Source organism: Lissotriton helveticus, chromosome 1_1 (assembly GCF_964261635.1).
Source record: "Lissotriton helveticus chromosome 1_1, aLisHel1.1, whole genome shotgun sequence".
NCBI lineage: Eukaryota > Metazoa > Chordata > Amphibia > Caudata > Salamandridae > Lissotriton > Lissotriton helveticus.
The window spans coordinates 318,216,542-318,229,755 of NC_136057.1; the positions used below are offsets into that span (position 1 = coordinate 318,216,542).

Consider the following 13,214-nt stretch of genomic DNA (forward strand, 5'->3'; position numbering starts at 1 on the left):
AAATACAGCCCTGGGCTCAAGCATAATGACTCTAGCGGACATTGATTTGTTTTTTGGGTTATGTCTGCCGGCTGACGTGTGGAAGCAAATCCGGAAGGCCAACCACACAGATCTGTTCGGACATACTTGGAATCAACTCAGTGAACTAGATAGGCAGCGAGAGCCCGGTAGGAAACCTGTAAAAGACATACTGGAACTCCCGGACAAAATAGTGCAGAAGCTAAAGACATTGATCCCAGAGAAAAAGGTAGACTGGTCAATAGTCACGGCTTGCCGCCAGAAACCCCAGGAAGACGTATCAGAATATTTCTCCCGATTTGAGACAGTGTTCTCCGACTACAGTGGCCAAGACATGACCACCGCAACCGGACAACACCTATTCGTGCAAAACTACGTAAAGGGGCTATTACAAGAGGTCTCCCAGAAGCTACAGACAAGCGAGAGTAGTTGGGGGGCCTCCAAACCTGCAGCTATCCTTCAGATGGCTCAGAATTACGAACACCAAAAGAACGAGAACGAGAGGGCGACTGAGAGAAAGAAAAAGGACTTAAAAGAACGAGTGATGATTGCTCAACTGCAGGGAGTGACAAGAGGAAGGGAACAGTATAGGGGAAACTACCAGTCGAATGCCCCTAGAAATTCACGCCCTAGAGACCGCACACCCACACCTGGCGCTCCGCGAACAGACCTCGATGAGAACCAGTGTGCGTTTTGCAAAGGGTTTGGCCACTGGAAGTCTCAACGCCCGGTCCTCCGAGAAATGCTTAAAAATAACGAGCCAAGGGCCACGACAAATGGCCCCAGGACTAGAGGGCAGGGACGAGGGCACACCCACGACACCAGCAGTAACCAACCTGACAGACCGAACACATTTGACCGCCCCCGACAGAATCAGTGCCAACAGTCCGGCTGCGACAATGCTCACGACTTTGCATAGGACTGCCAAGGGCGAGGGAGGGATCCAGTCGAGCTCTGTGTTGACCAGCAAGGTCCTTACGTCACCGCTAAGGTCCTGGGTACAAAGTCTCCATTTTTGGTAGATACTGGAGCGACACGTAGTGTATTATCAAAACGACTGATTCCAAGGGCACCCTTGTCTGGCTCCTGTCTGTACCTATCTCCTTTGACCTAGGAAACAACCCCACGGACACAACATTTCTGCTCTCCTCCAACTCCCCCGACGCCATTATGGGTATTGACCTGCTAAAACATTTCCGAGCTACTATTAGATGCTCCCCAGATGGAGTCCGAGTCATCCTGTACGACAACCCGAGCATGTCCAGATCCTGCCCCGCACGACATATGTACTCTATCACTGATGCTGACCTAACCTTGCTCGACACCCTACCCCCGTATCTATGGGCCAGAAACGATTCGGATGTAGGACGAATGATGATCGACCCTGTGCACATAACTGTTCGACCAGACGCAATGCTCCCGAAACTCCCACAATACCGGATATCGCCCGAAGGCAAGAAGGCATTGGTAGCGATTATTCAGTCCTTGGTAGATGCAGGAGTGGTAGAGGAAGTGGTTAGTAATGTTTGCAACAGCCCTATCCTACCCATTGTTAAGAAGCAAGGTGAGGGAGATGAGAAAGCGTACCGCTTCATCATCGACCTGCGAGAAGTCAACAAAGTGGTGGTACCACAGTACCCCGTAGTCTCAGACATCACCACCATTCTGACCCTCATCCCGTCCACTGCCACCACCTTCACCGTTATCGATCTCAAGAATGCATTTTTCTCTATCCCCATCCATCCAGACAGCCGTTATCTCTTCGGCTTCACATTAAAAAACCGTTCGTACCGATTTTGTAGAGCTCCTCAGGGCTACACTGAAAGTCCCAGCATTTACAGCCAGGCCCTCAAAAGACAGCTGGACGCCGTCCAGCTACCAGATGGAGTGGTGTTGATCCAATATGTCGATGATATCCTTTTGGCGGCCGACACCACTCCACTTGCAATCACGGCCACTATCCAACTCTTGCACTTTCTTGCGGAGAATGGCCACAAAGTCTCCAAGAAGAAACTGCAGTTCTGCCAACCTCAAGTAACCTACCTAGGCCATCTCCTGTCCAAAGAAGGGAGGAAACTTACACCCGACCGAATCCAAACCATCCTAGACACACCCATCCCAAAAACACAGAAGCAAGTCCGTTCATTGGTGGGCCTTACCTCTTTTTGCCGACAATGGTTACCAAATTTCAGTCTCATTATAAAGCCCCTACTTTCCCTGTTGGCCAAAGATGTACCCTTCCCACTTCCTTGGACCCCCGAATGCCAAGCATCTTTTAAGGAGTTGCGGGATGCCCTTTGCTCGGCACCCGTCCTAGGAACACCAGATTACTCCAAGCCCTTCTCCCTCTTCACGCACGAAAGGGAAGGATGCGCATTGTCTGTTCTAACTCAGCCCATCGGCGCCAAACAACGCCCTTGTGCCTACTTCTCTGCCACTCTTGACCCAGTCGCCAGAGCTTTACCTGCCTGCCTTCGAGCAGTAGCCGCCGCTGCTGTCTCTATCCGTCAGAGTGAGGGAATTGTACTTTCAAACTCTCTCACGGTGTTAGTACCCCATGCAGTTGACACCCTTTTGAACCAGACCAAGACCCAACACCTGACTAGTGCACGACTGACGGGGTACGAATTGATTCTACTTGCACCCCACATCACTCTGAAGAGATGCACGACTTTGAATCCTGCCACACTGTTGCCCTTGCCTGAAAATGACCCCGATGTGCCCCCTATACACGACTGTGTGACCCTCACGGACGAACAGACCAGAAGTAGAATTGACCTTAGAGACACTGCTTTTACAGACCCTGATGGAGAACTATGGGTAGACGGCTCTTGTATCAAACTCCCAGATGGCACCACTTCAGCTGCCTATGCGGTGACGACAGCCTGAACAGTAGTTGAAACCGCCCGCATCACACAACGATCCGCACAGGCGGCCGAGCTGATTGCCCTCACACGAGCATGTATCATAGCAGCAGGAACCACAGCGAACATTTACACAGACAGCCAGTATGCCTTCGGGGTGGTTCATCATTTTGGGCTCTTGTGGAGGGAAAGGGGATTCCTGACGTCCCATGGCACACCCATTCTCCACGGAGATCTAGTCTCCGCCCTGATTGAAGCAGTTCTCCTCCCCGAACGATTAGCAGTGATCAAATGCCAGGCGCACAAGAAGGTGACGGACTTAGTTGGACAGGGAAACGCACTGGCCGACATCACTGCCCGAACCACAGCTGAGAATAGGACAACGACACGCATGTATGTGACCAGGTCACAAGCAGAAAAATGGACTGACGCTAGGGAAACGATTAGGGACATCCAGTCGGCCAGCACACCTCACGAACTGACTGAGTGGGCACGGGTGGGTTTGAAGGACGACGAAGGCTGCTGGCGGACAAAAGACACAAACAAATGGTTGCTGCCTGACTCATACTTGATCCCCATACTGACTATGGCACACTCCCCTGCACACATAGGTTCTGCCCCCATGATTGAACTCATTTCCAAAGTCTGGCACAACAACAAAATCCCCGACTCAGCCAAACGCCTGGTCCAGCAGTGCCTTATCTGCCTACAACACAACCCCGGGAAAGGAACTGTGGTACCCCGGGGAGGGTTTGGGACCCCCGACCACCCCTTTGAAGTCCTTCAGATGGATTACATCCAACTGGAGAGATGCCAAGGCTTGAAGTATGTACTAGTCATTGTATGTGCCTTCAGCAAATGGGTGGAAGCCTATCCAACCCGTGATAACACTGCCATGACTACTGCCAAAGTACTACTGAAAGAGTTTTTCCCTCGCTACGGCCTTTGTCGAATTTTATGGAGCGACAATGGCCCCCACTTCATAGCTGAAGTTATCCAACTAATCCTGAAGGGGCTGGGGGTAAAACAAAGGTTTCATGCGGTCTTCCACCCCCAATCCGCTGGCCTGGTTGAGTGACACAATGCTACACTGAAATTGAAACTGTCAAAAATAGTGGCCACTACAGGACTTAAGTGGCCAGATGCCCTCCCACTGGCATTGCTATCGATGCGCTCCACTCCCACTAAGCACCACTTGACCCCCTACGAGGTGGTGTTTGGGCGACCAATGAACCTCTGGACTGCCCCCAAACCAACCTCCATTCACGACGTCCCCGACGTCCTGTTGTCAGATTATTTGTGCAAATTAACTAAAACGTTGTCTGTCATTCATCAACAGGTGCAGCAGGCCATCCCCGATGCTTCCAGGGGCCCCGGTCACGATATCTAACCGGGAGATTATGTTCTAGTCCGGAACTTTCAACGAGCTAAGAGTCTGGAACCCCGGTGGACGGGCCCCTGGCAAGTACTGATCACCACTCGGACGGCTCTTCGAGTGGAGGGAAAGAGGCACTGGCTGCACGGCCATCACTGCAAGAAGGTCTCCTCGACCCTGGCCACGACAGAAAACGTCGACACCCAAGAAGAGCTCCTGAACAAAGATCGGCCATCACTGAACTGCTATCCTGATACCGAGGCACTTGAACTTGCAAAATTCTCTGATCCCACTGTGCCATCCCGGGAAGGGTATTTCCTGCGTCGAAAGGAGGGAGCTTCGGCTAAGTAGGCCACTGACTAAGTTAAAATCTCAGAACGGTGACCTAAAAACAACCAAGGGTCACCCGGAGAGAAGTTAAACAAAGTCTGTGGTTCTGCCCACTACCGAGCACCTTGAAGATGAAGATGATGGAAGCGCCAGATCAGAAGATGATGGAAGCGCCAGATAAGAAGATAATGAAAGCAACAGGAAATACCCACTACAGGAACCCAAAGACTGACAATCTGCACAAATCAAAGACAATCGCCTTCTTCATTGTCTTCCTCTTTTGCCTCCTCCTCATGACTTCCTTCTGGATCTTGGAGGACAGCTCACCCGCTCACCAGACATTGCTGGCCACTGTACAGCCAACCACCATGAAGGAGCATCACTTGATCCCCCTTTCGCCTCAGCTCCGAGAGAGGCGTAGGGAGTTCTGGAACAATTCCTTCGTGCAACTGCTGCACCAGCACAACCTTGCTACAAATGCCACGAACTGCTGGATCTGCGGGTTGCTCCCGCATGCCACTGAACACTCCATACCTTTCATTCCTTCTCCTTTCTCAGTTCATGGCTCCTGCCTCGCCTGGTTGATCCTCTTGCAGGAGAGCAACAAGGACAACGCCGCTTCCGGTCAGACAGTGTCACACTTCTACTATGGGTTCTGGCTGAACAAAACAGGAAGAACGTCTGCCCCCATTTGTCCTGCGGTCTCAGGTTCTGCCTTCCTTATGAACATCCCTGCCAAAGAAACAGTCGAAGTGCAAGTACTCCACAATCCAGCCAGACCCACCTTCTCCCACCTGCGGAAGCAAACAGCTGCCACCCTGACCGTGGCTCTGTCTGTCATCAATGTCACAGGATTTGTGTGTCTCGAAGGCCAGGGAACGCAGCTGGTGGGACACAGTTCCTGCCGCATCACCAGAACATTGGTCTCAGCTGATCCTCCTTCCTTTGTTGCTTCTCCGAATATGTACTTTGTTTGTGGTACCAAAGCTTACACCTGGCTCCCGAGAGGTTGGAGGGGTACGTGCTATATCGCCTCCATTCTTCCTCCCACGTATGTGGCCTCAGCCTACCATCACCGGCAAAAGCGCGCCGGAGACATTGAACAAGCCGACTCCACCGGAGCACAGTTCCTGGATGCAGCAAAGGGACTTGTTCCTCTGTGGGGACCAATGGCAAACAGCCGCGCTATCCGACACCTAACTCAGGCAATAGAAACAACCATTAACATCACGGCTGGCGTCCTTGCTAACAACACGGCTGAGCTTCAGGCAGTCCGCCTGGTGGCTCTCCAAAACCGCCTTGTCCTAGATGTGATTCTGGCCGACCGTGGAGGAGCATGCCGCATCATCGGCTCCAGCTGTTGCACCTACGTGCCAGATAACTCGCCTTCAGTCTACAAAGCAATTGAACACCTCCACAGACTATCCTCAGAGGTTCACCAAGAGCAAGAAGGATGGTCGCTTGGAAGCTGGTTTTGGGACACTTTGAAGGACTGGGGATGGAGATTGTTTACATTTATACTGATACCAGTTGTGGTACTGTGTGGATGCTGCTTAGGTATTCAATGTCTGCCACCTTTGTGTTCACTCATTTCTAACTATATGTGCCCTAAGACTTTGGACTTCAGAACTGAGCACATGAGTCCCCTCTATGAGACAGAAATATGTGGTCTTATGGGGATAGATCCGAATTGACAAACTGGCGAGACATGTTAAAAGGGAGGACTGTGGAATTTTAGATCGTGAACTAAACATCATCTGCGCCATCTTGTCCATTCCTCAGACTCACGTATAAACATACACGACAGCCATTTTAGGTACCATGATCTCCCTGTTCACGATCGGTCACCAGCACACTTTCCTGACCCTGCAAGCCTCCCCCATGCACCCTGGCTGCCTCCGCTCTCACATGTACAAGTCATGACCTCTCCTTCCACATGACTCTGTCTCTGAGAATCACACCCCGCGCCTGACCAACACCTTCTTTCCTTCCATGAATGCCCCTCAGTCGATAAACCCTCCCTCAACGCGTGATTATCCACACTGACCCTTTCCTTCCATGAATACCTCTCCTTTGATGATCCCTTCCTCTGAGCCCGATTGTCTGTACGAACCGCTGGTCATCCCTTGGCCTGAGGATACAGTTTATTGCCCACTACTGTATGCACTCGACCCTTTTCAAAGAAGCTACTATTGATCATGGCCTCCCCACCCCTTGAGATTCGATCAGGCGCACACATTCCAAAGGAATCGGCGAAACACTCAGCTGCGTGATAGCCCCCTCCTGTTGCATGGGGGGTGAGGACCTCTACTGTAGCCACGTGTTGGAATGAGCCGGAACGGGGGGGGGGTACCGGGGATGTCATCTTTCACTACTTCACAATGTCTTTATTGTAATAAAGAACGGACTCATTCATAAACCAGTGTATAAAAGATCAGGCCTCAGAGAGGCTTACAGAGAGCACCTCGAGACGATACCTTGTTGTCTGATCTGATGTGTTCTGCTCCGTCGGAATAAAACGTGTTTCCTGTCTTCCTGTCACCAGCGCCTGCCTCTTTATTTTGATAAATCTTCATAAGGTATTAGAGGCGTTTAACGCCGGGCAAAATTACTTAAGAAACATTGACTAAATCGCCTGACCATTTTTGCTGACCTTCAACAGGACTCAAACAGAACAAGGGCCCAGAGGAAAAGAATGGGGCTGGCGCCACTACGCCTCCTGAACCCCCATTGGGGCTCTTAGAGTAGTGGGGCAAAATGTTGCAGCTGCCCACTGTCGACGGGGCAGCTGTGGAAGAAATCAGCACCAAACAGGGGCTCGTTGGAGTCCTACTCAGGGCCTCTGGAGTGGAACAATTGCCCCATCAGTGCAGCGGCCCGCGTTCTGTGGTGCCGCTGTGGAGTGAGACTAGCACAGATACTTCGGGGGCCACTCCCAACACCCACAGTCCCTTAACAGCATCCCCCACTCACCGGAGTGGTGTGGAGACTCGGCTCCTCTCTCGGGGTGCATCCTCCGGTCTCCTTCCTCCGGTGGCAATGCTGGGACTTTTAATGCGCGGGGCAGGCACCGGCAATGTGCCTCGGCCCCCCCTCCTCCTCACTTCTCCTCCGGCTGCTGTACTTGCGGGGCTCTCCTCAGCTTACGCTAGCCCCGCCATCCGCCGCAGCAACTTCCTCATGGCGCAGAAGCCCCGCCCTCACAGGCTAGACCGCGGGGGCTCTCCTGGACTCCTCTGCTCCTTCGGGCAAAGTCCAGTGCAGGGTACGCTTCCGCCTGGACTCTTCTTTCCGCTCACTTCTCCTTTCCACACCAGGGCGCGGGGTGGGCTCCCGTCGGCTTCCGACTCTTTTGCTGCCCCACCCACGTCACCACACAGGTTGCCTGGCTTCCTGTTTAAGCCGGGCCGCAGCGGTGATCCTCCGGTACGGCATTCACGAAGGGTGGGCTCCCACTTCTTTGAATGCAAAGCCCCTGGAGGAGTGGGCACCCGCTAGGGGTATAAGACTGGCAGATGTGCGGGGTAGGCTCCCACGCCGTAAATAAGCAGAGTGGCAGGGAATCTCTGCATTGGGGATTCCCTCCTCGAAAAGGATCGCAGCTTTGTTGCAGCAGTCGAGAATAGGAGCGCTGCTCCACTCAGCACCAAAATAAAGCGCTCCTCAGGAAGGTAAGATCCAGCGCTTCTTCAGAGTGAAAAATAAAGGTTTCCCCGGCGCTGCAGCCCAAAATCCAGAGGAAAGTCTTGCAGAGTGCAGAGGGGGGGCAAAGGCTGAGCCCAGGGGCCAGCTCATAGGGCCCTTCAGCAGGGAGGCAGTCTCCAGTGGCGGTTCCTCCTGGCGCCCAGCAGCAGCAGGCCCCCATCAAGTCAGGAACAAGAGAGAACACTTTACATGGGGACACAACCCCGTTTTATACACAAATTCCCTTTGTCTCAAGGGTGCAGGGCAAGGGGAAAACCAGATGCAACTGGTTCTGGAGCACTTTGTTGTGCTCAGCCCCTCTCCCTATTCACAGGACAGGCTATGGACAGCAGACTCACCACAGGGGGTGGAGCCACCATTGTGGAGGGAAGGGCCAGCCCTATTCAGGTTCCAGGTGCAACTCCTCCCTCCCATCTACATGCAGATCTCCCCATTCACCACCGGGCAGACCCATCCTGACTCCTGGAGCCAGGCACACCAGCCAGCTCCTGTCAATCACAAGCCAGACAGGCAATTCACATTCACTGCACACAGACATGCCAACTTGTAGAAGTGGCACTTCTCCACTATACATAATAAATCTGCGCACACCATTGCACAGCATTTATTCTCACCAGTTCGCACATACCAAACTTGCCCCTGCACTCCTCTCACATCAGGAACTACCATGGACACTCATCTCCCCCATGCATTCCTATGGGAGGGCGGGCCAATGTCACCACGCGCACTCAGGCTGCACACGCACTTTACACTGGGTAACAGTGTTAAAGTGCGCAGAAGCCTAAAACAACTAACACCAGGTCACATTTAAAAGCAAAATGTTTAGGGGTGAACCTGCCAAAAGGGCCAAGTCCAACAATATCCTCTCTTTATATGACTGTTAAAAACAAAAAGCATGAACGATTTACTATTAGAAATTGGGTTATTTGTTGACTGGTGTGTGAGGCCTGGTCAAGCAGCCTTCACAATCCAAGTAAGTATAAGGCATAAGGAACCCCCCTAGTAGCTTGACACAGAGCTGTCAGGCTTAACTTAGATGTAAAAACAACAGTTGATGGACAGAATGCAGAACAATGTCATACATTCACCCCAGTACAGAGATCGGGGCCTAAATCCATTGTTTTTTTGCACTCCACACCACCCCAGTTCAGACATGGCCATATGCAAATCAGCCTTGACCCTCAGCCTCATGGGAACAGTCCAGCTTGAACTGCCAAGACATGTCTTCCCTGGACCGGATTCAAGCATCCTAGGACCGGTTTCTGGCTATCAGCCGTCTTCAGCCAGGATTAAACCCAGATCGGTGACTAGGGATGAATCATTTGGCATTGTGCAACATTCCGTCCATCATCTTGTGTGTTTTGCTTTTTACCCTATGTGGGAAGGGTATGCCCAGATGTGGGTCCCGTGCTCACTAAGCCACTGGAGTCAAGGTATCCTGGCTAAATACCGATTCTTAATTACCGAATAAAACCGATTTGGTAATTTTTAACGAAAAATTATCTACATCCCAATTACCTATTCTTAAATACCGAATCGGTAAAATTCGGTATTTAAGAATAGGTAAATGGAGATTACCTACATCTGGCCCATAGTGAGCTATTGCCCAGAGTCACATGGTGCTAGGCTGATATGCCGCCAGCACCAGGGATCGAATTGTGAGCTCCCGGGTTCCGGAGTCAGTTGCCCAGGCCACTGTGCCACACCTCTTCCAATAAATAAAACAAGACCAAAACAACAAAAGTCCAATCAGTAGAACATGAGTTCTGAATTTTTAAAGAATAATCTACAATATAGGGCCTAAAAGCATTAAGTGGCAACCGTGGGTACGTGGTCGCACTGGAATGAGTCACAGTCAAAAGTTCAGGCCAATCAAGATGGAGTGCGGGTAGGCTACAGTTCCAGATTTAACAACAGGGGGTGATTTGAAGCTCCTTGGTGCGCTCTTAGAAATACACACTTAATTCAATGTTTCCGAATATAAATAAAGAGGTGCAGTCATAAGGAGGGATACCCACCCAACATCCACCTATGTTCCAAGCAAACTTAAATACAGCCTTATTTCACATACTATGAAAAATAAGAAATCCAGTCTTCAAGAGATGTACACATTCTTCAACAGTTGTGAGTTGCTTTATTCAGGGGTCTGTCAATCCAACTTCAGCCAACGCGTGTTTTATTGCATTCACAACTTCATCAGGGCTGCATATCTGCATTGAAAACTTTCTTTAAGCACTTGTTTGGTTAATATCGCCATGATAATTCAAAATTCAGCTGATGTCTCCGTATTGCTCCCAAAGTACGATCTCAGTTTGTGTAAAAGCTCCATGGGTGCTCCCAGCTTAAACTCCAGAGTAGGGATAGACAGTAGTTCTCCTCCGGACACTTTCACGTCACAGTGGGATAACGCATTCCATTTGCTCAAAGATTTAAAATGTTGCGAGTACTCAATTGTCCATGGCATTTTTCAAAGTCCATATTTGTTCTTCATTTAACAAGGAACTATCAGCCTGATTCATGAAGCAAAATTGCGCCCGCAATCGCTGCGAAAATGCAATTGCGGGCGCAATGTCCGTAATCGGCATTCAACATGAAATCGCAAACACATAATACCGAATTCGCAATAATATTCGCAGAATCCCGGTAGGAGAGCATTAGCGAATCGGAAAATGCGACAATCCACGGATCCTGCGAAATAAATTGCGATTTGGCTATACAATCGCAATCGGTAATCATGAAAAACCGCAAATAGCGAAAAACCCAAAAATCGCAGTTTGCGCGGCGCAAATTAAGGACAACTCAAAGCAGGTGGTAACCATAAAAGCCATTCAAAAATATTTTTCAAAAAACCGTTGGCCAATCAGTAACAGGTTCAGGCCTGACCAATCACAGATAAGGACAATCAGCAGCAGCATTAGGAGTTCCACAATGCCAGGAATGTACATGGTGGTCAGGCGGCGAAGGCTACAGCGAGCAGCACGGAGGAGAGGCCGGATCCAGGACAGGATATTCCGCCAGCGGGTCACCTTGCTGGGCCAAACCAGAGAGCAGATATATGCAAAATACAGGCTGAATGGGGAAATGATAATCCAGCTAATACAGGACCTTGACCCCCTGATGCAGCACCCAACAAGGCGTACCAATGCGGTGCCTACACATGTGCAGGTATTGTGTAGCCTGCACCTCCTGGCCTCCGGGAGCTTCCAGGGGATAGTAGCGGCTGCTGGGGGGATATCCCAGCCCACCATGTCACGCTGCCTCAAGACTTTTGTTGACGCTATGCTTACCCAGCTACACCGACACATCAAATTTCCCACCAGCCAACAGGAATTGGACTTGACCAAGCTACAATTCTACAATGTAGCCCATTTTCCACATGTACTCGGATGCATAGACTGTACCCACATTGCCACCTGCCCACCAGCTGCCACGGAGTATATGTTCCGCAATTGCAAGTCCTACCACTCCCTCAACATACAGATGGTCTGCAATGCTAAAACATACATCACTGACATTGTGGCCCAGTACCCAGGGAGTACCCATGACTCCTACATATTCCGGCACAGCGGCCTCCACACACGACTGGCCAGGGGAGACTTTGGGGAAGGACACCTACTTGGTAAGTACACTTTGTCGACAATGTCACATTGCTATGAAGTAGCAGCGCAGCACAGGCACTCACCCTCTGCTCCTCTCATTCAGGTGACAGTGGCTACGCCCTCCGTGATTACCTCCTCGCCCCATACCTCAACCCTGCTACACCCCAGCAACGGCGCTACAATGTTGCACACATTCGGACAAGGAATTGCATAGAAAGGACATTTGGGCTGCTCAAGAGCAGGTTCCGCATACTGCACAAGACAGGTGGGGCCATGTATTACAGTCCTGCAGTGTGCTGCCGCATTGTGGCTGTCTGCGCAATACTACATAACATTGCAACCAAGCGCCGGACACCTGTCGACATCTCTGGCAGTGAATCTGAAGGGGACGACCGGCCACCTGCACATGCGCGCCATGCACGCGGGGAGAATCCAGCTGAAGGCCACAGATGTCGCAACCACATCACACTGAACAGTTTCTAATGCACCCTCTTCCCTCACCCCACAAATCACAAATGCATGCAAAAAGTAATAATGACACAACGCCAATGTGTGCTGCTAAAATAAATATTATTGTTTCATTCACAATAATGGTACCACTTTAAATGTTGTCATTGCTAACAGTATTTCAGCATACTGCTGTGTGAAAGGACAGGGCAGGCTTATACTCAGCCTGTGCCTGTAATAGTCATATGAAGTCATGTGCGCCTCCTGCGCGTACCACCCAAGCGCCTCTGTGGCTCATCCTTATCCAAGGCACGTGCAGCTGCTGTGGGCCTGGTGCTGCGCCTGAGTGCCCCTACGTGTGAGGCAGAGTGGCTGCTCACACTCGATGTCCCCTCACTGGCATCATCACCCCCAACAGTGGCAGGTAGAGCAGGAGGGTGTAGTGCTGTCACGGCACTGGTCAGGTGCTCAAGGACCCTGGCCACATCCTCACAGAACTGGATGAGCTGCTGCTGCTGTGCAAGGGACCGCCGCGACAACTGTGATGTGGCATTGCCTATGAGATAATTGGACCTGGTGTAGGCGGTCAGCCGGGTCAATAGCTGACGGTGGCGGCGGCGTGCAGCGTTGCGCTGCGATGTATTTGCAGCAGTGCTGGCCTCCATGGCTGCAGTCATGCGGGCCATACCCTCCCCCACACCTGCCATGGCTGCAGTCATGCGGGCCATTCCCTCCCCCACACCTTCCATGGCTGCCGTCATGCGGTCCATCTGGTCCCCCACTCCGGCCACATTGCGCCCAATGTTGTACAGCTGTAGCTGTATGGCACCTTGCTGGCGTGCTTGCAGCTGATGAATACGGAGCATGCGTCTTTCC

The 13,214-nt window shown here is 51.4% G+C and overlaps 1 protein-coding gene across 2 annotated transcripts in view; it reads left to right on the plus strand.

The window, feature by feature from the left end:
• Nucleotides 1–7,119, plus strand: part of LOC144769478 (endogenous retrovirus group PABLB member 1 Env polyprotein-like) — a 200,681-nt gene extending 193,562 nt beyond the window's left edge. For both annotated transcript variants that reach the window (XM_078653605.1, XM_078653612.1), the window contains one exon: nucleotides 4,222–7,119. In XM_078653605.1, the coding sequence (XP_078509731.1) occupies nucleotides 4,719–6,281 (1,563 nt within the window). In that variant the 5' untranslated portion in view covers nucleotides 4,222–4,718 and the 3' untranslated portion in view covers nucleotides 6,282–7,119. The remainder of the gene's footprint in view (nucleotides 1–4,221) is intronic.
• Nucleotides 7,120–13,214: the final 6,095 nt, after the last annotated feature.